Source organism: Neolamprologus brichardi, chromosome 17 (genome assembly GCF_056152115.1).
Source record: "Neolamprologus brichardi isolate AB-2024 chromosome 17, ASM5615211v1, whole genome shotgun sequence".
Lineage (NCBI taxonomy): Eukaryota > Metazoa > Chordata > Actinopteri > Cichliformes > Cichlidae > Neolamprologus > Neolamprologus brichardi.
Window position 1 is genome coordinate 4565421 of NC_142120.1, and position 27397 is coordinate 4592817.

The 27397-nt window shown below is 38.8% G+C and overlaps 2 protein-coding genes across 6 annotated transcripts; both read right to left on the reverse strand.

The window, feature by feature from the left end:
• Positions 1 to 501: 501 nt before the first annotated feature.
• Positions 502 to 7693, reverse strand: iapp (islet amyloid polypeptide). Of its 2 annotated transcripts, XM_087830668.1 has the most exons (5): positions 7589 to 7693; positions 2798 to 2933; positions 1496 to 1592; positions 1107 to 1247; positions 502 to 1016 (listed from the first exon to the last, which is right to left on the reverse strand). In XM_087830668.1, exons 3-5 carry the CDS (start codon positions 1573 to 1575, stop codon positions 842 to 844), a joined length of 396 nt encoding a protein of 131 aa, XP_087686794.1. In that variant the 5' UTR covers positions 1576 to 1592; positions 2798 to 2933; positions 7589 to 7693; the 3' UTR covers positions 502 to 841. The 2 variants fall into 2 exon arrangements, with proteins under 2 accessions (XP_087686794.1, XP_087686795.1); XM_087830669.1 differs by lacking the exon at positions 7589 to 7693 and having other exon boundaries at positions 2798 to 2987.
• A 2243-nt stretch (positions 7694 to 9936) lies between these two features.
• slco1e1 (solute carrier organic anion transporter family, member 1E1) lies at positions 9937 to 26753 on the reverse strand. Of its 4 annotated transcripts, none has more exons than XM_006780542.3 (15): positions 26584 to 26753; positions 22587 to 22721; positions 21434 to 21575; positions 21183 to 21315; positions 20965 to 21095; positions 19564 to 19710; positions 18293 to 18391; positions 17469 to 17702; positions 17233 to 17397; positions 15070 to 15265; positions 14815 to 14980; positions 12349 to 12533; positions 11040 to 11104; positions 10806 to 10923; positions 9937 to 10677 (listed from the first exon to the last, which is right to left on the reverse strand). In XM_006780542.3, the coding sequence occupies exons 2-15, from the start codon at positions 22689 to 22691 to the stop codon at positions 10185 to 10187; spliced, it is 2379 nt and encodes a 792-aa protein (XP_006780605.2). In that variant the 5' UTR covers positions 22692 to 22721; positions 26584 to 26753; the 3' UTR covers positions 9937 to 10184. The 4 variants fall into 4 exon arrangements, with proteins under 4 accessions (XP_006780605.2, XP_006780606.2, XP_006780604.2 ...); XM_006780543.2 differs by lacking the exon at positions 26584 to 26753 and adding an exon at positions 25640 to 25871; XM_006780541.2 differs by lacking the exon at positions 26584 to 26753 and adding an exon at positions 25629 to 25871.
• Positions 26754 to 27397: the final 644 nt, after the last annotated feature.

The following is a 27397-nucleotide window of genomic DNA, read 5'->3' on the forward strand; positions in this document are numbered from 1 at the left end:
CTTGTTTTACAGAAATGAAAGTGGTGTTTATCTTGTCTAGCAAGAAAGTGAACAAGTGTTATTCTCAAAATGCTGAACCATTGTTTGCTTGTGATGAGAGTGAAAGATGAGATTGAATTTGGGGCTGAATTATCAGCATTTCCTGAGTTTCTTTGGCTGTTGCGTTCCTCATGAAAGCTTGACGTTATGGCAAACGTGAGTAGTTTATTTCTTGGTGTTATGGAGCTGCGTGAAATAGGATGGCTTCTTCATTTTTAAGTTTATTCCAGTGGAAATGCAACTTTCAGAGTTTGCTCATAATCAAAGTGAAATAATTTTATTTGATTAATGGACATCTCCTGAAAGAAAACGTTTTCTGTACTCATCAGATGGATGCTAACAGCTCACAGCTCCTGCGTGCAGCTCTAATACAATAATGTGGCTTAAAACGCATAAAGGTTTTAAAAAATATAAATATATATATATTTTTTTACAATTTTATTATCAAAACAACAAATAACATTTATTTTATATTGCTTTACATGTTTTTTCCTTTATTTTATTTCCCATGAATTACTTTAACGTTTGGTTGTTTTTTTATTATTATTATTCCCATCATGCCATTGTGCAACAACATATGAAGCCACAACACACAAAAAGGCAGAAAAAAAAATATACAGTGATGTTTTAAATCAAAGGCACTGTTTCTTAAGTTAAGAAAGTAATCAAGAAAAGTCTGTGATCATTGCCATCATTGCCATCATTATATATATGTCATTCTCACAATCATTGTTACATGATTGGTTATATCATCAGAGCTGTGAGGATTGCTGCAAATGCTGTGGAGTTTCCTCAGTTGGCACTAGAGATTCACGTAGCCTGAAGGCTCCAGTAGGTCTCTCTTGCCGTAGGTGGCAGATCCCACATTGGTTGGTGCGTACACAGTACCAATAGTGTTACTGGAACGGACCAGGAAGTCTGCTAGCCTCTGGGTGACGCAGGTGGCTGTGTTGCACTTTCTCTTCTCTATATGGTGACTAAGAAAAGCACAGATATTAAGAAACACCACAAAAATACTCGTAGATTTCACCTTTTTTTTAAATGAAATCAAGCAATAATGCTGCTACCTGTTCATAGCTGTGAGCCCCCTTCGTGGCCGTGTACCCACGAGGCTGAGAAATGGGTTGGAGATTAGCCCGGGAAGCAACCAGGCTTCGCTATCTGGGAGATCGCTTTCTTGCTCGCTGGATGAGCTGGGACTGAAGTACCTGAATCACAGAGGACAAAGGGCCAAACCATTTGACATTGATGATAGGCTCTTGAAGGCATCCACAACTCCCGAGAACAAGGAGAGAAAGTGGCCACTTAGCTCCAGCCCCACTTCTCCCTGCACAGTGAAACACTTTCCCCACAAATGAGCACACTTGGTTTCCATCTTTGATTATCAACATTTGAGCCAAATGAAAGCCAAAGTTCTCCTGCACCTCGGCTCTCTGCTTTGAATGTGTTGGCTTACCTATAGCTTGGGGCAGCGGTGATGCAGTGCAGCAGCACAAGCAGCATGAGAAGAAGCACAGGCACCCTGAGGTGATACATGCTGTAAGCGTGATTACCTGCAAACACAACAGGAGTTACATTTGTTTATTGTGATTCAGGGAAAGCCAGTGAGACGTGTGATAGTTTTGTCTGACTCCCAACAAATTAGGTACATCATCAGGGTTTAACATAAGTGTTAAGCTATGTTAAATTATATTTGAAAAAATGCAATAAAGTTATAGTTAGATTGCCAAAATGCATTTTTAAAAAAAATCTTTGAAATAGTTTTAAAAGCAATTAAATCCATGGCATCGACTCATCTGATACTGGGATTTTTCCACCATAAAATGGAGCAAACAGACATTTTCAAGGAGGAGCAGTCTGAAAAACAAAGTTTGTTGTTCCTGGAAATGCTGACATTATTTCAACTTCAACAATGTGCAGCATAATAATTAGAATATAGCTGCTTTTAAATGCAAAATCTGAAGGAACACTTGAGCTGACTTTGCAAAAACAATATGGGATGGATTCATTTAGAATTTTACTTCAACTAGGACAGTACATTTGCCAGTACTGGTTAGGTAATTTAATGGCACCAGCTTTAAATGTTGAACATGCGCGCATCATTTTATTCACATTGAATATATTTTAAATATACAAACATGTCCTGACCATGTGCATTTTTAGTATAGGGTACAATATTTTTAGGATTTGATTTTGAAGTAAAAGTAATTAAGAATGTATTATTTTGTAATATAAGCGGAGTAGTTTAAATGTTAGATTATAATTACATCATTTTATAACATTTCATTACTAATTAATCAGCTGCATATGTGTTCAAATGATGACAAAGTCTTTTATTGTGTTAGTCGTATGAAAATAGTAGCAGCAATCTCACTGTTACATCTGTTTACAGAACAACACATAATATATTTTTTAAATAAATAGTTGTTTTTTTTCTGTTTTTGTACATTTCAGTCTTAGTTATATTTCCACTTCACTACACAGAATCATCTAACTTAATGTAGATTTCATCTACACATTTCCCTGTGCTCTGTGAATTTCAATCTTTTACTTAATCTTCTAACCTCTCTTTTACTTACTTAAAAAATATGCAAGAAATAGAATTACTAAAATATTACCTTTTTAATTTTTTAAAGAAAAATGTTACTATATACAAACTGACATAAATGTCAGTTTCTTCTAGCACCTCATTAACAAATATAAATAAAACCTGTGGGGGAAAAAGACATCCAAGCCATAGGAAAGACAAAATACTCACTTTTTGTAGTCTTGGCTAGATCCCAGTCTGCTACTGGAGCTCTCCAAGGTTTGTCAGACTGTCACACAAGCCGACTCCAACAGTTATAGGCTCTCTGCTCAAACCACTTGTGACATCAGCTCTCTCCAAATATAGCCTTGCAAAAGGGTGGGGTAGGGAATAAAGCGGGTCTTATACATGTCATATAACACTCAGTTCTACCGTAATGTACACTCTTTAATATTCATATGCAGAATAAAAAAAAAAAGAACGAAAGATAATCGCAGTACACAGACACAAACACACGCACGTCTGCATACGTCACCATCCTCATCATCACAGTCGTCACTATTGTCATCAGCTGCCGTGATGGGACTGACCCGCCATAAACCCACACCAGGGAGAAGAACACTGTCAGGCTGTCTTCCTATTTACCTTGAGACATGTAGTGAACTTTCACTGTAGGTCACCAAACTCTGGCCTTAGCGCCTTCCTCCGGGCTTCAACGACGATGAATAAAACATGTGAAGATGAATTATCATCAATAATAAATGGTGCCTCATTATTTTGATGGGACGTGTCACAAGCAACACAGTATTAATTAATGAATTGATGGTAAAATTTGAGACACTTTAGAACCGCACGACCCAGCAGTGTGACAAGCTGAAAACTAGACTAGTAGTTGCATCTTCTTATTTAGTTTCCTAAAGACTGTATAAGCAAATATTAAGTTGTTTTCTTTTAAGTAAACAATATGCATCGCTTGGAATCCAAGAGCAAGCTGCAGCAAGAGTCCTGACAGGGACTAGAAAGAGAGAGCAGATTTCTCCTGTTTTGGCTTCCCTTCATTGGCTTCCTGTTAAATCCAGAATTGAATTCAAAATCCTGCTCCTCACATACAAGGTCTTAAATAATCAGGCACCATTATCTTAATGACCTTGTAGTACCATATCACCCTATTAGAGCACTTTGCTCTCACACTGCAGGCCTACTTGTTGTTCCTAGAGTATTTAAAAGTAGAATGGGAGGCAGAGCCTTCAGTTTTCAGGCCCCTCTTCTGTGGAACCAGCTTCCAGTTTGGATTCGGGAGACAGACACTATCTCTACTTTTAAGATTAGGCTTCAAACTTTCCTTTTTGCTAAAGCATATAGTTAGGGCTGGACCAGGTGACCCTGAATCCTCCCTTAGTTATGCTGCAATAGATGTAGGCTGCCGGGGGATTCCCATGATGCATTGAGTTTTTCCTTTCCAGTCACCTTTCTCACTCACTATGTGTTAATAGACCTCTCTGCATTGAATCATATCTGTTATTAACCTCTGTCTCTCTTCCACAGCATGTCTTTATCCTGTCTTCCTTCTCTCACCCCAACCGGTCGCAGCAGATGGCCGCCCCTCCCTGAGCCTGGTTCTGCTGGAGGTTTCTTCCTGTTAAAAGGGAGTTTTTCCTTCCCACTGTCGCCAAAGTGCTTGCTCATAGGGGGTCATATGATTGTTGGGTTTTTCTCTGTATCTATGAAGCGCCTTGAGGCGACTTTTGTTGTGATTTGGCGCTATATAAATAAAATTGAATTGAATTGATTGATCGAGGTTTTATTTACTGAGATAAAAACCCAACAAGAGAGATTGCTCTCTGACTTGTGCGCTTAATCACCGCATCTAAACAGAAAACGTGTCCTTAACAACCACAAGACTTTTATGTCCTTTGGGGAAATGAGACCAAAGTGGAGCTGTCTGGCCGTACTACACAGCACCGTGTTCACAGCATATCAGCACAAACACCTCAAGCATGGCGGTGGAGGGGTGATGATTTGGGCTTGTTTTACAGCCACGTTACCTGGGCACCTCACAGTGACTCACAAAGTCAATGAACGTGTTACAATCATCCAGTCAAAGTCCAGACCTCAACCTGGCTGAAATGCTGTGGCTGGACCTTGAGAGAGCTGTGCGTAAATCAATGCCTGCTAAATTAATGAACGGAAGCAACATTGTACAGAAGAGTGAGCCAAAATTCCTCCACAAGAATGTGAGAGACTGATAAAGTCACACAGATAATGATTACTTCAAGTTATTGCTGCTAAAGATGGTTCTAAAAGCTACTGAACGATAAGGTGCACACAAAAATTCTTATCTACAATCAGGGAATATCAGCCTCCCTTTGAACTGATAATCATGTTATTAAGTAATGTGTAATGTAATATGTATTATAAATCTGTACGTTTTAATATAACACACATTTATATAAATCTACTGAAAATAAGCAAAAAATAATACAAATAGACAACTCTGATGAGCTGTGGTTTGCACAGAAAGATTATCTCATAAAAATGTATTCATAAAACACTGCAAGAAAAAAAAAGACCATCAGTTTCACAACAACACAGTGCATGACTCTTAATGTCATAGTTATTGTTACTGGTGAGCCAAAGAGAGCATCCTACTATCTCACTGGGGAGATGCCAGCACAGGCAGCAGGCTGCTGGTAAGTGCTAGTGGTTTCACCGCAGATTGAGCTAACAGACATATAGTGCACTCTTAATGGACGTATAACACCCCTAAACCCACTGCGGTCCGATGAACACCTCCCCGAGTTTCCTGTAAGCTTCAAAAAAAAAAAAAAAGGTAACTGCAGAGACAGTGACAGGATAGTTTTCTGATTCCTCTGCAGCTACATGGGTTTTTATTATTTCTTTGCACAATATCAGCTCAAAGTTTCAAAGTTGTGACTGATTTATTTACATTAATGCATAATCACGTGAGAGTCCGAAAACAATTACTTGATTTAGCTATATACCAGAGATTTTGTGCCTCAGGACTTTTGGTAATTTACAACTTTTTGAGGAAGAAGAGAGAAAATAAACTTTCTTTTTTTTAATGGAAGTCCTGGAAAACATTGAGTCAAGTCATGTCAACTGGTGCCTTGGATTAATTTTGTACAGTTTGATTTAGCACAAAAACAAAGCTCACTGAAAACCAAGTGAACCTTCACAAGCTTCATCAAATCCTGTTTAATCCAGTTTTTCTCCCTTTCACTTTTAGTGCAGAGATTTGTGCTTGTAAGCATCAATAAATATGGTCAGCATGGTTCATTAGTATTCTTGTAGCACTTAATCTAAGTGGGATAAAACCTCACTGGAGAATCATTCGGACGTAAGCAAGGAGTGCCAGCAGCGCAGTGCTGTGACTTGTTTGCACTGAGAGCATCGACGCCTGGAAATGTTTCCATGTTTGTAGTTAACTACTGTCACATGGGCAGTTTGGCACGATGCATTACCTGATTGGTGTGGGAAAACTCTTTGGTCACGTGATTTCATCACTTTTGTTTATTCGAGGGAGGAGCACTCACACACGAAACCTGTGTGTGTCAACTCTTTGGCCCGTGATGCATCCACAGATAAAAATAAACCCTTGACGTCACCAACATCTACCTCTACATGGAAACCAAATAGCAAACCAAATCAATTGCATTAATGACATCTTAGTCAGGAAGGTGTTTTGTTTTGTTGTTTTGTGAATGCATTTTTACCTTCCTACTAAATATCTCTTGTACATCAAGCAGTCTTATGCATAAAGCTACGATTCTGGTGTTTTCTTTCTTCTTGGACAGCGTGCATAAGTGCAGAGAAACAAAAAACATTCTTCTCCTCTGCTAATGAGAAGAAACTTTCTTTAAGACTTCTGTGCGCAAAACAAGTCCTCGATTTTGCCTAAACTTAAATCTGATTAGGAATTGTTGTTCAAAAGACCAAATGTGACATGAAAGATTCAAGCTTAGGGACAAAACCTACTGAGGATCTGCACCTAAAAATACTTTTATTTTCTCCTGCTGCCCGGAGCTTAACAGCATAGGCTGGTTGTACATTTCACACAACTCTTAACACAGCAACTCTCTCTCACACCTCTCTGGAGTGTTTTTTCATTTCAACCTTTTCCCACCCGACGCAAAATCAAGCACACAGATTTTTACACTGGTCAAAACAGCTGGTGAAAACAAAGACACATTTAGCAGCTACGTTTGTGATCTAGTCTTTTGTACTTCGCCTTGATGTTTGAGCCTCACCGTACAGTCTAAAAATACCCCCCATCCCCTAAAACGTATCAATATTCCTTATCTTGTTTGGAATGTTTTTCATCTTGACTGCAGGCATTCCAGTTTAGCATCCAGACTCTTCTACTATGAAGCCATGCTACTGAAACAAATGCAGTATACAATTTCAAATTGGCCTTAGGGTTAAACATATATTCCTCTAAAACGTTTTCAACATTCATGACACATTTCCACATATTCCTCCTGAATGACGTCTGCTTTTCAGTCTGAAGTATTTGGGCTCCATGTTTATGGGCAGAAATCTGTGCCATCAGAAACTGAATTTGAATAAGTTAAATTTGAATTTGAATTGCTCAGATTGAATCTGAATTGTAACTTGAATAAAAGCTTTTGAAAACTGAATTTGAATTAGTCTAATTTGAAATTGAATTTATGGTTTCAGTTCCAAAATTTTGGGACTTACATCCGGTTCATCCGGTGTGTAAGACATAAATAAAGCTAAAACACAAAGGTTTGGACACAGTTTTGCATGTTTCCCTACTGGAGTCTCTGCAAGCATACAGGGCTCTGACAGGGTCCAAGATGACAACTTTGGAATTCTACTAGAAACAGTCGATCATATTTGTTTGTCAAAGCTGAATCCAGGGCAAACTACGCTAAATTAGCGTTTTTAGCTAGCAGCTACAATAAGCATAAAAGTTACTGTAGGGCTATCATTTGTTAACATGACGCTTGTTCTTATACATGTAATACATTTATTACCAACCTGAGAGTTTATCCGCTGGTCATTCGACATGACGAATGACTTCTGAAGTCTTAATTCAGCTCAAGATGCTGTAGATCCCCGTCAGTAACACTTTCGGTCCGCTAGTAAAACGTAGTTCTATTAATCTGCGCTTGAACCGGAACCGGATGTAAGTCCCAAAAAACTGAATTTTGGAACTGAAATTGAATTGTAGAACTGAAACTGAATGGTGAGAAGTGAAACTGAAATTATTCGAGAGCTGAATTTTTAAAGGATAAAATGCAGTTTCAAAGCAAATCAATTCATTTTCAAAATATAAAATTCAATTTCAATTTAGTGATGATCATTTTCAAACCGTAAATTCAATTTCAAATTAGACTAATTCAAATTCAGTTTTCAAAAGCTTTTATTCAAGTTACAATTCAGATTCAATCTGAGCAATTCAAATTCAAATTTAACTTATTCAAATTTAGTTTCTGATGGCACAGATTTCTGCCCATACATGTTTTACAAAAAGTATTTCAAAGGTCGGTCTGTCTCAGCACAGAACAGTTTGCCTCGGTCCATTTTATATGAGCCTTGGTCCACAGACAACAGCAATGTTTCTGGATCATGTTCACTTATGGCTTCTTTTTTGCATGACAGAGCTGCATTTCTGGATGGCACGCTCAGTGATCATGCCTGTTTTTAATGCAGTGCCACTTGAAGATCACAGGCACCTGATATGTTTTTCAGGCTTGTCCTAAAGTCCTCACAATTTCATGTTGAGAAAAATTATTCTGAAATTGCTGCACAATCTGGAGATACTCTTTTTTGTTTTTTGGTTACTGCATAGTGATAAACCTCTGACCTTTTTTACTTTTGAGAAACTTTGCCTCTCTTACCTGCTTTTATTACAATACAGAATCATGTTACTGAGCTGTTGTCAGGTAAACTAACCCTTTTGGAGACGTGTTGTTGCCACCAAATTCAAAATGACCTAGCATTTTTGTGGTTTATGGAATTTGCAAATCATTGCATTTTGTTTTGATTTCCATTTTAAAATGTCCTAACCTTTTGGAACTGGGATTGTATATAGAAGATGACTTTATATTATCTATAGAAAAGGGAAGGGAAACTGTGGTTCCCTGAGGGTTTTCCCATTTTTCAGGCAAATACTTGCTACTTACCAGCCCAGCTGTAAAAAAAAAAACTTGAAAGATCGTGTCACAAACCAGAAATGGAGATGGACTGCCTTCAAAGTAAACGTTGTGCCTCAGGGCTTTTACTTTGAAGGCAAACTTTCTGAATGTGTTGCTGCCATGCCCAAACGTTTCACAGTTTCATTGCATCTCTATGACTGCATTTATAGACAAATGCATTCCATTCAAAGTCTGTACTGTGCATACATGAGATCTGCTTAATGAATGCAAAAATAATTCTAGTCATTCAAACATCCATTTATTTACACAAAAGAACTTTTTTTTTTCAAGAAGTTGAAGTAATCTATAATATTTTTCATTCTGGGACCTTGCAAAGCGGTCATGTGATCAAATACATACATCAGCACAACTCCATTTTTGTTGGGACCACTGGTAGCGCTCTTTCTTCACAGGATTAAGCGTGATATAACCAGTGTTGGGTAACATTACTTTTAAAGATAGCATGTAAATTGAAAAGATTACTGGATATAAAAAGTAATCAGTTACATTAAAGCATTACCTAAAAATAATAAAAACAAAAAATAAACCCCTTTTGCATACAGCATGCTGGTTATACGTCCAGAGGGCTTGTAGTCTACTGTACTCATACTTTTGACTGTACTGACTTTACTTCATTGATTAGCATGTTGACAGCATCATCTTCAGTTCCACAGAACCAGCATCAAGCTTGTTAATTTCATTGGGTTGCATTGGGTCATCAAGCCTCCCTGGCATATAAGAGTGAACTGGCTCCTGAATAGTGTTGTTGTTGGTGTATGGGCGGCTGGGAGCTGAGAAGATGCAACCGCGAGAGTGTTCGAACAACAATTGGGAAAGTGTGTGTTAATGAGTGTTATAATGTGGTCCATCATTCATGCCACATACAGTCATCAGTCTCTTTCTCAACTGGCCTTACCACTTACTTTGATTGCAGATTACTTCAAAACATGAAGCACAGCTCCTTAGCAGCTGACAGACAATAAATATAACTGTGGTACACAGTAATGCAAATTCTTCTGCAATGTAAAAGTTGTCATAGGCACAATCATGCTGGCTGAGCTCTACAACTGGATACATTCCAGTATGTAGCTGGATGCTGCCAAAAATATTGTGAAACAAAACAGGAAATATTTAATTAGGTACTTTTAAATATTTAAAAAGTACCTAATTGACCCCCCCCCCCCCCCCCCCCCAAATTTTTTTATCTAAGGACTTGTTACTTTGTTACATTTCACACCCAACACTGAATATAATAGCTGCATCCTGCAAAAAAAAGGATGGAAAATACTATTAGCATTAACCGTGACATTGTCCTGAAAGTAGTCCCTCTTAACAGGAAAATTATCTTTTGACCAAACTTCGGGACTTGTTCCATCTATTCCAGTTTGATTTTGTGTCGGAGACCACTCTGCTAAACACAGTCTTTATGTGGTCCATCAGTTTAGTTGCTGACTCTCTTTCTCCAATTTGCTCTTGTCATCAATGTGATCGTCCTGCTTCTCTATTACTTTGTGTCCGATGGATTCTTTACCGACTATCTCTGTGTTTGTGCCATCAGAAGACAGAGGAATAACTTCAGCGCAGGTCTCTGTCATGTATTTAGCCTCCTGTGCATTACTTGTAGAGATTACTCCATCATTATGAGGGGGCTGTTCTACTGTGTGGACCTCTCCTCCTTCCTCCAAATCTGTAGCGATCTTTACCCAAATTTTTGTAGCACTGGGTAAGTTGGGAGTTTCAGGACTGGCTCTAATCTCCTCAGTGAGGTTTGATGGCGGCTTTAGTTCAAAATCCTTTGATGCTTTTTGCTCCTGCTTGTCTGTGTCCTTCTCTGGCTTTCGGAACTGGCGTCTGAGAAGGATGATGACAGCAATGGTGAAAAAATAAGAGGAGCCACTGATACAAGTGATCAAACCCAGGAAAATGATCCTAAAAATAGAGAACAGCATTGGATTGAGGCAAATCAGCAAAGGTCTTTACAACAATTATAATACTAGTCAATAATTTTTTGGCAAGTTTGTTTAAATAGTGTAAACTGGAATTTCTCCGTGGGGTACCTGTACATATCAGAGTTGTAAATACGGCATGCCCCCCTACCGCCACAACTCTTCATAGACCATTTAAGGCAAGTTGAATCAATCAAAGCGCCGAAATACACCGGTGCAGGAATTCCACCTACAGACAGAATTGGCAATGGGGACAAAACTTTTATCCAGAGAAAATAAACCTTTTGGGATTCAAGCAGAGTGACATATATTTATGCTTCACGTCAAAGTGAAAGTGAAGCTTACCAAGAGTCCTAGTTACCAAGGTCTGAATACCCAGAGCAAGGGATTTGAGCTCGGGTGTGATGCATCTGCAAGTACAAAACAAAACAAATCAAGAAAATAAGGAGTACATTATAAAAAATAAACTGGTGACAATAGAGACTTAGAGCTTTTTATTGTCATTGTGCAGTTTCTTGCACAGCGAAATTGGGTAGCTGAACCACAAAGGTGCTAAAGTAAGAAGAAGAGAAACCAATATACAATGAAGGCGGAAAATAAATAAATAATTAAATAAATAGAATAAAATAAAAAAAAACAGTGTATATGTATACATATGTGAGTGGAACTATATACATGGTGTATGTGTAGGAAACATTGAAACAGACTGGGACCAAAATAAGTGCACATGAGCCAAAAATATTGCACATAACATGGAAAGACTGTCAGTAGGCTGACAGGTCTCAGTAGCAGCAATGGATAGACGTGAAGTGATACACAGGATGCAGGAACAGACTTTGGCTAGGCTAAATTTTAGTGGAATTATTGGGGAACTATCTTGCAGTTTTTGCTTAATACTCTATGCTAAGCCAATTGTGTTTTGACTCCAGTTCTGTAAGTAAGGCAGATACAACAGTGGTGTTATTGTTATTTAATGCTGGACATTAGTTCTTTAAAAGGTGAAACTATTCCTTTAAACCCCTTTCAGGTGATACTTACTTACGTTCTTTCATTGCATGTGTCACCACCACACTTTTAGAAATGTGTAGAAAAAAAAACTTGTCAAAAAGTAACTTTGTTTATGCTTCCCTTGAGTCAGGGTCACAGCAGCCAATACTTGATTGCATCAAAACAGCAAAGTTTTCTGCTCTCACTGGAATTATCTTGTCTCTGCCTTTCTCTCTGTCTGCCTTTCCATTTTGTTTCTTCTTGCTCTGTGTGTTTTTCTCTTATTGCCTCCCTCCTGCTCCTTAGCAGCCAGTGGATTGATGTGCCTCCATGTCAAATGATCAATCATCCTGAGTAGTTTATCTAACCAGGTATTTTATCCAGTCTTTGCATGATCGTTCTATCGTCTTTTGTGGAAGAAGACAACGTGTCAAAGGTTTAAACCTTCCTGTCTTTGTGCCTCCCAGGTTTTTAACCTCACCAGCCCTCCGCATGCCTGCTCAGTCTCTATTTGGCCCCCACGCTTCCAAGTTCCTGCCAATCTATCTATACTCTCTCCCTCACTTAGCCGCGTTACGTTATAACTATTTTGAGTCCTTCCATTTCACTGTCTACCACTACTTTAGGCTGCTAATAGACGTGATAGCAACACTAAGTTTTTACAGACCGTATAATGACCATGTAGCCAGGTGTGGCTCCCAGAGCATTGATAAAGGAGCTGAGAACAGATATGGCCATATAGGAAGTGAAGCTTCGGCTGCAGTCCTTGGCATGAGGGCACTGGCCCAGTCTCACTGATGTACTGCTGCCTGCTGGGAAGGAGGTGGACACACAGGTGCAGTTGTGAAAGACCTGGGAAAGAGAGAATATTTACATTTATATATATTTTTATGTCTTTTACATCCAGGCATTTTTGGAACTGGATTGTAAAATTATTTCATTTTGCATTTTCTACCCAGGAAAATAAGCATTGTTAATCAAACACGTTAAAAGTCCATAAAATTACACTTTTTAAAGTTTAAAGCAACCGAGATTTGAGTTTCCTGAAGAGACAAGGGACAAAACTGCTCTCCACGTAACATCTGACACTTCACCCAGAGGATTTTATAGTCGAAGAAAAGGTAGGGGATATTTACAAGAGCATGAAAAGAAAAGCACATAACAGCTAATCAATAACATTTACAACAATGGGAAAATACACTGAGAGTACACTCTGAAAAATGCTTTAGTAGCAACAGTGTAACATCATGCCTCCTGGCTAACATCATCTTCCTCAACAGCAACTAGTAGAAACATTCAAGAACAACAATAGTGATGATTTTGTACTGGATTATATCTTTGCAACACAAATAATCTAATCTATAAGTATTATATATAAGTACTATATGTGATCATGTTTCAGAGAATGCTGTGAAACCTCTGCTAACTTCTAGGAGTAATACTTGAAATTTTATGAAAACAAAACTGAATATTGAAATGTACTGCTACGCTCAAGCTATATCACAAACACTGACATATGTGCTTTCTATTCATTTATTATACATGCAACAAAATAACACTATATACTGTATGTGTCTGATAAAATTAATACATTTTGGGTTTAATTAAAAGTTGACCCTTTTTTAATGTTAATTGACAAGTGTAAAATAATTAGATGTAAATGAGTGAGCTTTTCAAAGAGAGTGAGTTTTCAGTTTTTAAAATAGTTTTAAAAGACTTTTAAAAATAGTTTTTAAAATGATAAAAAGTGAGAAAAGTGGAGGATTTTTATTATTCTGATTGCTTATCATAGTCACATGGATGGTATTCATTAGACCACCTGTCACAAAAAACAAGAAAACACAAGTATTTTAGAAATCTGTAAATATTATATTGCCGGTTCGAGCCCCGGCTCCGACAGTTGCGGTCGTTGTGTCCTTGGGCAAGACACTTCACCCGTTGTCAGAGGGCCCGGTGGCGCCAGTGTCTGGCAGCCTCGCCTCTGTCAGTGCGCCCCAGGGCAGCTGTGGCTACAATGTAGCTTGCCATCACCAGTGTGTGTGAATGGGTGGATGACTAAATGTAGTGTAAAGCGCTTTGGGGTCCATAGGGACTAAGTAAAGCGCTATACAAGTACAGGCCATTTACCATCTTACAATGCTGTGATTGCAGCCATTCCCCAACTCTCTATGAATGGTACTCATGGCCTTTGATCAGTGGGTTTTGATGAGGGGTTGTTGATCAATGGTCATGAGAATTTGCATATTAACAATCAAAGAACTGACGTCACAATCTATTGTTCCCAGTATACTAGTTTTAGTCTGTGGTGCTAGTTTCAGTCATTATGGAAATGTACTGTTTATAAGTTTATCAGTCAGCTGAGACTGAAGATGTCACTCGGATGAGTGAGGAAACGTTTCTCCCACTGAAAACGTTACGTCCAGATAAACAGAATCAACTTTTGGGGATTTACTTACCTGGATGATTGAGCATGCATCAAGACATTCTAGCATTAAAAAAAAAAATTATTTATTGATATATATTTATTGATTGAAGAGCTTTCACATACTGGTGAATTAACCATCACAGTACATTTTAAAGCATTGTAAAAAAATATTTATTTTATTTCAGAATTTAAGCTATCAAAGCACATTTTTTTCAGTGTAGCTAATAAAGGGTGTTCCTTTGAAATGGCCCACAGTACTGCTTATAAACATGTTTTATCAGGTTACAGTGGTTCAACCTCAGCTCAACTCATGTGTCAAAGTGTTGAAGTGTAATTGGGAAAGATACTGAACCCTAAGAACTGCCTTTGATGTGTGTCATCACTGTGTGTGAGTAAAAGTATAAATGTAAATGAAAGGGATACAAAGTGCCGTGAACATGTGGTCTGTGAAGCTCTCTGAGTGGTCAGTAAGAGCAGAAAATGTAAATGCAATCCATTTACCATGGGAGCGCTGTTCAAATGCATTTAAGGATGAGACATATATAAATATCAAGAGTTCATGTTACAAAGTAGCAGTATTTAAAATGTAATGTAACCTCAATACACTGCAATCAAGACATTCTTGACCCAAATATCTTACAACAAGTGGCCGATACACATGTTTACACTTTACATTATACCTCTGTGCTCTCTTGTAATTGTCCTTACGGTGTTTTTGCCGTGTCCGCTGGAGCTGAGGCAGCCAGCCATGCATGGAGAGATGTAAGTGATGCCGCTATCTGAGCAAACGGGGTCCCACTCCTCTGCTGAACACAAGCAGTCCCTGTTACACTCAGAGAAGAGCATTTCTCTGCCGTACAATACACCTTTTGTCCTGCAAGGGAGTGAAGCAATTGATATTTTGATCTACAGTGGACACAGGAAGGAAGTTGCTAAATCAGCGATATTTGTCTCGACACTGACCCATTGTACGATACAGTGAGCCCCGCTATGGGTATGTTATCACACTTGGTGCCAAACTGCAGCAGCATGAGGAGATAGGACATAAAGGATGTTGCAAAGGAAAGCTGAGCTCCTGATACCACACTCAGCTTGTACCTCTTCATCAGCAGCCCTCCGAGGAAGATCCCTATTGCCACTGCTGGCAGGTTCAGGACACCTGAAGGAAACACAGGGGAATATTGCTTGTATACTTCATACATCATATCACATATACATACTTTATACCAAGCCCATTTTCCTTAATGATTATTAATAATTTGTTTGTTAGATGTTAAATATTTGAGTGCATTTTGATCATTTAAACCTTATCTAAAAGTACACACTGCTTCTTCACAGAAGGTGAACGTGTGCCAATGCGTGCTTTCTGTTTACACACAATGAAACATTGACATTTGGTGATGTATTCTAAAACCAAGGACCTTCCTGGAAGTCACTGCAGAATCACACTAATGAGTATTTACTGTAATAACCTTGTTTGATATATCTTTAGCATTTAAGTGAAGTCTTTTTTTCCCCTGTTTTCTTGGTGTTCTTGTACAATACTACGGAAAAATCTTGAGCATTTCTTCCGCATTTCTTTGAATTTCCAAAGAGACTTTTTTGTAATTATTTTAGATTGGTCTTGAGCAATCGTTTTCCAGGCTTTCTGAAGGTCTGTCATAGTTTGTTTTGGGTAGTGATTGTTTTTTCAGAGAAATGTTTTAAACACCGATCTGTGAATTATTCAAGCATACTGAAGGCACCTAACTTAAGGGATGAATCAGTATTAGGTACAAGCAGCTGGTTGCAAAGTCAAATAATTTGCTCCCATGTCTTTAGCTGAATCTATGAAAGATTCAATAGATGACATAGTTTGACAGACATTTTTTGGCACAAACGAAGTGATTCCCAGAGAGCTGTTTGCCAAAAGCCTGGCATGGTGTGTAATGTGTCCTCAAACCATTTGTGGAAAGTGGACAAGTGGAGGACGGAAGAAGAAGTGTCAGACCTAAAAAAGTTGCTATAGCACCAATCTCCTTCAAAGGTGGGACACCTAGCTCAACAGAAGGAATGTCATCATCACAAACATCAAAACCCGTCAGGATTTTCAACTCAACTAATTGTATTAAGATAGTACTCTTAATTTCCTTTTTCGCACTATTTTTCTTTACTGGAATATCAAAGTGTGCCGCAATACTCAACGAGTCATCTATACGACATAACTCAAACTTCTCAGAACTCGAAGCACGAATGAAATCTTGTAAATCAAAATCCATACTTAAATACAAGGCAGTAACATAACCAACCAAATGTCAGAATTGTCTACAGCTCCGGAAAATAGATCCCGGATGAGCCCCCAGTTGTGTTACAACCCGGCTCAAAAGCCGCAACATAAATAAGGAGAAGAATACCAGAATTTCAGTGAGAAGAGGTTTTATCTTAAAATGCATAGCTGGTTGGCTAAATTGGCTGCTTCAGGTATGCTTTTATCCACACCTGAGTAGGTGTGGTCAATTAGCACCAGCTGAACACACTGAGGAGATTAGGGGATGCAGAAGGGCGTAACACTGTTGCCAGCAAATTAACAGTATCTAAAAGTCATGCTCTGAAGAAATAGGAAAAAATCTAATAAAAAAAAAAAAGATCTGACACAGGACATGAGAGATGCATGTCTCAGAGGAATGTTGGCTGTGAAGAAGCCATCCTGAAGGAAGGGAAATGAGAAAAGGCAGAAGTGTGCAGGGTTGGCGCTGGGTATCTATACACCTAGGAGTACAGTTTTCCTTCACAGGCTGTCCTCTCCATACCTGTTCTGAGTTGATTTATCAAGCTCTGAAGCAGTGTGGGATCATTTTGACAGAGAACAGAACAAAAGGCAGCCAAAGGAGAGCTTTGAATGTTTTTAAAGAAGCCTGGAGAACTATTCCTGAAGGGTAGCAAATTAAAAGAAAGTTTCTCTTGGAGTGTTCAGGCTGTGTTGTGTTGGTGGTCATTGCAAATGCTGACCTTCAAGCTTGATAGAGTTGTAAAAACACTATTTTCATGTATGTTTGAACACGTGTCAATAAATTACTGCGCCTATGTTCCACTTTTCTATCAAAAGTTCAATATGAACACATCATTTATTGATTTCATTATTTTTACCTATGAGGAAGTTTGCCCTGGATGCAGACTGTCCAAACTGTTGCTCCATGTATTTGGCTTTAAAGGTGAGTAGACCGATGAATGCATTGAACTTCAGGATGCTCCCGCAAAGAAACACGAAGTAAGCAGGAGTTCCTAACAGACGCCTCAATGATGGAAGGAACCCTGAGCAGGAACATCCACAAAAATCACGTAAGATCCATCAACCTGCACATGCAAACAGACGACGACTCTACCTTTGGCAATTTCAGTCAGCTTGAAGTTTTGGTTGTTGTTTTGCGCATCCTCTGTCTTGTTTAGGATCTCGCAGACTGGAGTTTCATGGTTTTCTTCACTCTCCTGCTTGGGCATCGAACGGGGCAGAAACCAGAAGGGAATGCTGGAGATAAGCAGAAGGCCAGAGGACACAAGAAAACCCATCCACCAAGCACCCACCCAGCGGGAATCTTTAGGAGTGATGGTCACACTTTCTATGTAAAAGAGAAGAATTTTCAAGTTTTCTTCAGGGAGTCTTCAAATAAAGGCTTCGCATAAACAAGTCTCAATCAAAATATCTCTCTTGACAAAAGTGTAGACTGGCTAAAATGTTTTTAACTTTGTGAAAGGTTGTTCTTTAACTCTTGTTACCCCCATCCAGCTTCTTGGCCTTACACAGTACATAAAATACAGTTTTTGTCATTTTAGCCTCCAGACACCATCACATTCAATGTCAACCCAAATAATCATGATGTGATTGAAGTGCAGACTTTAAACTTTTAATTTTAATTTAAAAAATATGTGTTTGCATTAACTTTACAGTCAATTTGAAATATTTGATTTAAAACCCAATGTGGTAGTATATAGGCAAAATTGCAGAAAAATGTGTCGTTGCCTAAAAAGATCTAAATGTGTACATTTTCTTTTTGTTTCTAACGCAGACAGGTTTTTATATTCTTTCAGCTAAAATCACTGCTTTGAATTTTGTGAGCTTTTGCCATCTAAGATGAGCTCTAACCATAATGAGTCGTGTATCATGTAAAAAACAAAAAACAAAACCCAGACACACAAAGAAAAACCTTACCCATATCAACATATCCAATGTCAACATATAGTCTGGCACAATAGGAACCCAAAAGGAAGCCAAACATGGGACCCAGGAGAGTAATGGTCTGGAGACAAGCTGCCAATGACAAAATAGATCAGAAGTCTACGATGTGATATTAAACAATCTAATGAAGGGTCTCAAACTTAAATGAACTGTGGGCCACTACTGGCACTGTCATCTCATTGGAGGGCCAGTTTAGTGGTCGAGTAGTACAAAAAAAACCCCAAAACAAGCGAAAACAAGAAAGCACCCACAAATATTTCCAAAAATGTTTTCTTTTGTTTGTTTTTTAAAATTTCCAATATTGTATCAAAACACAAAATTGCAAACATCAACGCATTTTTTTTTTTTTTTTTACCTCACTCTTAACTAACTGAAGCCTTTCATTGACCTACCAAATAAACACATACCCTCTTTCTGGCCAGACATGTGGCCAGAATAATTTTGTTCGTATTAAAAAAATAAATTAAAAAATGCAGACATAAGTGTACGCATCAGTTTTTGACTCTTTCACTAGACCAGTGGTTCTTAACCTGGGTTCGATCGAACCCTAGGGGTTCGGTGAGTCGGGCTCAGGGGTTCGGCAGAGCCTCCACCGTGACATGCACGGCTCATTTTGTGCACCAATAAAAATCATATCTATGTCTTGAATTTGAAAAAAATCACATTTTATTTTTCACTAAAGAGGGGTTCAGTGAATGCGCATATGAAACTGGTGGGGTTCGGTACCTCCAACAAGGTTAAGAACCACTGCACTAGACTAACACAGCCAATCCCTCCACATGTTTGTAGTCTCTGCTCATATTGCCTTCATATTAGATCATTTTTTGCTTTTTAAAGAACTTATTTTAACATTGCACTTAACAACAAACACATCCTCCCTAATAAAACAACATCAAGGGACAAATTGCATTATATGTCTTCACGTTGATATAAGGGCCATAAGTAGGGGTGAGGTGGGCCGCAAGTGGTCCCCGAGCGGCAGGTTTGAGACCCCTGATCTAAAGGATAGGATGTAAAATGAGATATTTCCTTGACCCTCAGTTAAATTTACTGAATACGAGATCAATTGTAGGTTTACCCTGATAAAAATCACACATTAACCAGCATAAAAATGCTGTACATACAGGAATGATGAATGTGTGTATTCTCACATGGCTTATAGGGCATTTTAAGGAATTTATTTATTAAGTAACACCTTTTAAGTCAGGTGGAAGACTTTAAAATCCCTTTGAACCCCATATTACCAATATAAAAAGGGGAGTTTTCCGCCTTAGCAAAGTCATCGATGTAGGAGATGCCAAGAGGTGTGACTGGAGTTTCTCCAATCCCCCGCAGAGCATTCCCCAGGAATACGTAGATCCACATGCTGGAACCAGAATCTCTCACACAGGCTGCATAATGACACAAACTAGAAATCTGTGATATTGATTTTGTTACAAAGAGTTCACACACAGTGGATCGCACAGCATCAAAGTTATACATGGAGCATGCGTACTACAATAAAAAAACACACCAAATATTGCATGGATCCTCTTGATCAGGTTCACCAGTATTTTCCTGGCTCTGAATGAGCTTTTCAGACTTAAAAGCCTCAGCCTGTTCACGACACACCAGTGTCTTTGCTTGTTCTTTCTCAGTATTTAGTACACAAAAAAATACATTTTTTACTCAGTAAAATATGAAATATTTATAATATTTAATAATGAACTGTGAAAATATAACACAATATGCCCAAATTGATTAAAGCAATGCAAGTAGTGGGAGTGGAGGGGCCAAAAATTCCTCCCAGTTACATGAAAATGAGAAAGACACAGTTTTACATCTATATCTGCTATATCTGCTTTTTCATTACGGAGACTACGTCAAACAAGAGTTGAATAAAATCTGCCGATATTCAGTATCATCTTAGTAGTGGCTCGTTGTATATCACCACATTGTATGTGACTTCCATTATATTTCTTTCCAAATACGTCTCATCTGAATAGCTGAACAGGATCAATAGATTGCATTTTGTGAGAGCATCACATGGTTTTGTGAGAAGCAGAATTAATTATAGTTTAACAATAGTGAGACTGAAGCAACATTGCAACTAAAGCCCATCTCAGGGACCAAAATTAATGGGAACAAGAGGAGCTCCTAAAAACACTGAAAAACACATGGGCACATGGAGCCAAATTGAATTCATTACCATAAATATTACAAATGTCTGCTTTCTTATTATTCTGCCTCCTTTCAGTCTTTTCTTTTTAAAAGTCGTCTCTCGTTGGCTAGCTCTAGAGTCTGCGTCCGGGCTTATTGTTGTGGACGTGCATGCTGTTGTGTCTTGGTTTATTCCTGGTGACAAAGATGCACCAGAGAGCTGATTGGCCAGTGAGTTGTTAGTAGGTTTAACAAGGTTTCATGTTAAAGTTTCATGTTTTTTGTAAAAGAAAATTTACAAAAACCATGAGTTTTAAGCAATAAATAAATAAGTAATAATAACAATAAATAGCTGATATTGCCATGCTATTCTCTCCTATTTACAGGTATTTACTGTACCCACTGCAGCAGAAAGCAGAAATGCATTTGACTGCACTAAATAGTAAAAATGAATGTTTTACTATCTTTAATTATATTTAATCCTGGCATGTATTCCACACTCTTACCTTTATTGTCCTCCAACGAAGGCTCTATTTGAATTTCTGGCATGTGATCTAGTGTTTTCAGAGGATCCACACAGGCAGCAATGCTCAGATTGTCATTCTGAAAGACCTGAATCACCGTGTCATACTTATACCTGCAAAAAACAAACAAAAAGCCCACGTCATTTTCTTCTGTCATCGTTTTTGCTTATAGAAGTTTCTCATTTAAATTTGACCTGTACCGTCCCATGAAGAAATGTGTGAGGCCAGTGAGAAACGCCCCCACAGCCATGAGGAAACAGCCCACAGCGATGAGTCTGGGTCGGTGCAGCTTAGCCCCAAAATGGCTGACCACAGCTAGAAACAACAAGTTGCCTACACACACACCCCAAAAAAGATTGAAATCAAGTAAGCAAAAAGAATGACTTTTTCTCCACTGTGTCACTAAAAAAACATCAAAGCGTTTATTTTTAAATGAACTGATTGATGTTACCCATCTCAAAACTGCCATCTATGAGACCAATGTGTGTGCTGGAGAGGTCAAAGCGCCTCTCTATCTGAGTGATGGAGCTCTTCATGTAGGTTCCTGTCAGGGCTTTGGAGAAATAGGCGAAGGAAAGCGCTACAATAAACAGCTGGAAGACAGAAAACAGAAGACAATATAAAAACTCACATTCTAATAATGCAAAGATGTTCTGGATAAAACTAGGACTATGAGTCTACATACCCAAACAATGTCATAGTGTAATTGTGGAAATGATTCTGCCCCCTTTTCTGAGTCTCCACTACCTTCTACCGTGTAACTGTGGTCCTTGTTTAATGTTGCATTACCCCTTTATTCTTAACTTGAACTACAACTTATGTTGTGTTGAATCAGTGCACAAAATCAGGTGTAATATCTTGACATCACAGTTAACAACAATAAGCTTTTTTTAATTTTGACACTCTGTCTCAGAATTAATGGAAAAAGAAAGGGATGAAAACAGAAATATGAGGACTCCAGTGTACTGCCGTAATCAGGCAAAGCGTAGCTCAGGGCAGCTACAGAAGTGTCTGACGAAAGCTCATTTAGAGCAGAAATTTAGCATGCTGAGATTTTCAGTAACAACACAAGATCAGCTCTTGGCTTGATTTTACCTACTTTGGGAAAAACATATCTCTGAAAATGTTGTTCAATCAACTGAAAACAGATGTGCATCTGGCTTTCTGAGCATTTATCCACCTATCATCTATCTTTAGCCTGTGCCGGGTCAAAAGGGGAGGCTGTTAGAGCTCACTCTAGCGAGAGATGCGCACAGGCACGACAGGTTTCCTGCCTAGCGCAGGGCTGACACATGAAGAGAAAAACATTTACAGTTATGGGCAATTTTGTGTCACCGATTCACCAAAACCTGAATGTCTTTAGAGGAAACTACAACAAGTCTAACCAGGCAGCAGTGCCAGCGGGGTAAGAGTTTAAACCCAGAGCCTTCTCGCTGTGAGGAGACAGCGCTAACAACTGCACCACCTGCTGCCTTTTACGCTTTTAACTGGCATTTTTATCTGGGCCACTTTACACTGAGTGCATCAACAGAATGAACCGCAGTCCGAGATCAAAAGCAGGATAAAAAAGGTGTCAGAGTGTTGATCACAGATAGCTTCAGCACTTTGAGATTGGAGAAGCCAGGGCGCTTTCTGGTCTTGTGGTCGACGGGGCTACACAGAGCCTCTTCGCTGGTCATCTTGGCTGTGTCCTGTGCTGTGTTTTCCATTTTCCTGTTGGTCTTCCTTTCCTCAGAGCACTAGTTTAATAGAGGAGAAAATATATTTCAGCTGCATTCATCTAATAAAACTTTACTGTGGGTATTTTCTGATTTGCTTATTTAGAAAAGCCAGTGTACATATATTTAGGTTTAAGTTTGTGATCAATGACACTTTAAAAATGAAGTGTTTGCTATCCGGTCGTTAAGTCTGACGTCACTAGCCGTGTCTGGGCCTAAACTCTGCTGCAGGTCCATATATCAAACGATCACTATGGCATTACTGAGAGTTGAAAAACTGTCAAAAGTCTTTCATCTTTAATAAAATGATCAGCGTTCTGCTCTACCAGGTGTAACAATTGAGTTTAACATCCAGGCATCCATGAAAACGGAATTTATGACATTTAACAGAGTTAGAAGTTAGCAGGAAGTTAGCTCGCTAGCTTCTATCTAAATGCAATATAGCATGTCCTGACTGCGGGGTTTTGGAAACATATTAAAACGTACAGCTCTGTTATCACTTCCAACATAAATGAAGACAGAAAACTAAACAGCAGTGACGTTTGTAGGGTTACTGAAGTTTGGCTAGCTGGTATATAATGATGTGCTACGTGACCGCTAGCGACACAGCTATGTTAGCATAATATAAACAAGCTAGCTTTTTTCCCACCCGATAAAAGTTAATGTGAGTGTTCTCGGTGGTCAGGAACAAATGTAATCGCATGGCAGGATGCTGTAAAAGGACCAAACTTCAGCCAGGAGAACAACTGAGATAATCCATCCACAATACGAGGTTAGTCATTCATGCTGCTGCATGGGCTGGGCTGTAGTTACATCCTAAGGTTTTAAAAACTGAGCTTAAATAAATGATTAGCGGTAATAAAAGCCGAGGGAGGTCAACAGTGATCACTGACTGTTTTAGGAGCTTTTTGAGATTAAATAGAAGAAAATACAAAACATTAAACATGTTAACAACACAAAAGCCATATTAAGCGCAGACTACTTTAGGCCCGGAAGTAGGATTCGTCACGTCATCACTTAACGACCAGATAATTCCTAAAGAGCTATTATACACTTTTGGTAAACTACTTGAATTGAAGCTGAACATCTACACTTTAGTCACATGCAGATTGTTCGCGGTGTTGCAAAAAGGCAAAATTACAAAGAATGCGCCATTGTCCCAGAAAGTGAATTCTGTTGCTCTGTAAGTGTCTTCAGTGGGAGAAATGTTTCATCATTTATGTCTATCCTTGTAAACATAAGTGCATAATTTACATAAGAAACTGGCACTGCTGACTAACAATGGACTATGAGGTCAGGTTCATGTTTATTAATATGCAAATTATCTTGACGATTGATCAATGGCCATGAGTACTATTCAGAGAGAGTTTAAGAAAGGCTACAAGACCCCCCCACTCAAACCAGCGTTCCTTCCTGCCCAGGATGTCATCCTCATCACTTAAAGAGTAGCTACTGGGCTGTAGGTGTGACCAGGTTTCAGTGCCCTGGCCTCACAAAGTTACTCTTCAGTAATGTTGTCCTCTAGCCAGTGTGTATTTTCCAGTATAGGTTATCTCACAGCAAATATACTATACTATATTTATAAGATTAGGGAAATATGCAGTCAGCTGAGACTGAGGACGTCACTGGGATCTGTGACAAAACAATTCTCCCATTGACAGCTTCCTGTGATTTCCTTACCTGGATGACCAAGCATGCATTAAGACATTAAAACATACCATTGTCCAAAAACCTGGGCCTAATAGTATAGATAAATCAGTAAAATGAAGGATGCATATACAAAAAGTTAGAAAAAGGATATAAGCCATGAGAAAATGATACCAACTGCAAATGATGCAGTCAGGTAAAAAAGAAAGGAGTCTGTGAGAAGCTAAGTACTTACTGTAAGCAGCGAGGTGCAGTTAATCAAATACACTTGATTAACTGATCATCACTGAGTCTGAGCACCTCTATGAAAAACACAAGCTTTGGCATGTTGGCATTTGTGTTAATACGCATTCAAGTGTGTGTTAACACCATGTCACAATCTTCCCAGGAGTGTACAATCTAGAAAAATGAATCCCAGGGTCAGACCATGTAATGCTTAGAGCAATTGTAACAACCTGAAAGCTACATCTCAGACTCTACAGACCTCAGTGAGCAAGTTAAATGTTAAAGTTCATGACAGTGCATTGAGAAAAAACTGAACAAGTATTCATTGTTGCCAAGAGAAAGCCTCCTCTCTAAAATACCATGACTCGGCTTTGCAGTGTTGCACCTAAACTAAGACCAAAAAAGTGGACCACATCAGTCCAGCTCTGAGGTCTTTACACTGGCTGCCTGTCTGTCAGAGGATAGACTTTAAAGTTCTGATGCTGGTCTATAAAGCTCTGAATGGTTTAGGACCAAAATACATCAGTGACCTCCTGACCCAGTATGAATCTTCCAGATCCCTCAGGTCATCTGGATCCGGTTTTTTATCAGTTCCCAGACTCAGAACCAGACACGGAGAAGTTGCATTCAGCTTTTATGCTCCATATATCTGGAACAAACTCCCAGAAAGCCTCAGATCAGCTGAAACACTCGGTTTATTTAAATCCAGTTTGAAGACTCACCGATTCTCAGCTGCATTTGAATAAAGCACCAAATCCACACCTTTAAGCTTAAATTTCAAAACTTATATTTTAACTACTGATTTTATCTACTGTTCTGATTTTATCTACTGTTTTTTTAATCAATTTTAAATCATGATTTTTATTGTTTTTGTTTTTTAATTGAATCACCTTGTTGTTGAATTATGCTATATAAATAAACTTGCCTTGCCTAAAAGAAATCCCAAGATTTCTTGAACAATATCCTTTGGGCAGACAAGAACAAAGTGCTTTTGGTCATAATGAACAGCGGCACATTTGGTGAAAAGACAAATACAGTACAGCAGCACACACACACCTCAAACCTACCAAGCACAGTGGTGGAGCGCTGATAATTTGAGCTTGTTTTATAGCAACAGGACCTGGCCACCTTGCAGTCAGCTTTAGTCAGCCATGAACTCCTCTGCACACCAAAGTATTCCAGAGTCAAATGTGAGACTGTCTGTCCGATTGTTAAAGCTTAGCTGAAACTTGATAACACAATGCAATACAATCTCACGCACAGCAACAAACTTCCAACAGGGTACTCGAAAAAGAAAGTGTTGCAATGATCCAGTCAAATTCCTTTGGAATGTGGGACCTGAGCTGTGCATAAACAAATGACCCCAAAACTCAATGAACTGAAGCAAAGTTGTCATTTTTCCACGACGATCATGATGATGTGAGAGACTAATAAAGACATACAGAAAACTATTAGTTATTGCTGCTAAAATTGGCTCTATAAGCTACTGAATCGTGTTTTTTTCTTATTCACATGACTCTATAAACAATTCTAAACACTTTTCACAGTGCAAAGTCAATCCTTTTGGTTCCAATGCACAAGTCTGTTTTCAGTGATGGAAAGGAGGTGAAATCTAAAAGCAGATGGTACCTGTATAAAATCCACAATCCTCTCAGGTCTATAAATGTCAGGTGCTCCAGCCAAAGCCCATATCAGGAAGAAAAACTCTCCAGTGACAACTTTGGCAGCACTGATCTGTTAGAAAAACTGTGGGGGTGAAAATCTGACAGAAAAGTCCGTATGTTTTTGTCTCATAACTCCATAAATCCTTTTCAAGTTCACACTTGTTAATACTCCCACTCAAAGTGCGGCTTAACCTTACTGCCTAAGTCGTTCTTGACCTACAAGCTCAGCTTATCCTTGGTGGAAGGAATTTGAAGAAATTTAGATGTATTACTTTTAGTAATAGCAAGAGGAATCGTTAGTAAAATTACAACTGCAAAAGAAGCACTTGGGAAGTTTGATGAAATACCTAGTGCATCTTCAGGTGAAAGGGACTATGGTCTCCCCCTTCTTCTTCCTCTTTTGCTCCTCTTTAAGCAGCCATATATTGCTCTTCCTACTGAGAGCAGACAGATCTGTTCTCCCTGAGCTCCTATTCTCCCGTCTGAGGGCAAAGCTTTTGCTTGGTACAAGCAGACAAAAGGCCTCACACATTTTTATTCCAAACACATGCCAGCTAGTCCTTCCAGTGGGTGGTTGGATTTAGTGGGGGTTAAAGGGGTAAGGAGGAGGTGTGGGGGCGAAGATTAATAACTTCAAACCAGTCCCTAAGGATTTTTATTTTTCCTCACAAGGTAGTCTGCTTAAAAAGTATGTCTGTGTAAAAGGGAACTGTCAGAGTGGTGAATGTTCAAGCAGCATTTCACGCACCAAATGATACCAGATGAGTTGGATGGACTTGATGATGACCTCAAATGTGGAACAATATGTCTCTGTATTAACCTTTGCCCGAGAATGTGCTATTAGTCCAGTGACCGCAGGAGGGGTCCTGGCAGCCAAGCAGCAGGTCACACAATCAGCTTTGTCCCTGCAAACATTCCAGGGATTATGATTAGGGCCTTCACATTCCTGCACAGCAACAGCGAGGGACACATTTACTAATTACCAGAAATTATACTTGTCTCCAGAAAAGTACAGTTGACTTGAACACTTTACACGTCTTCTGCTACTATATTTAATTACAAGTGCATTCAGACAGGGCTGCTGGCCATAACTGCAGCACTCCGTTTTAGACTAACAGCAGCTGTACTGCCTGGAAAAAAGATGATTTTTTTTAAGATTCA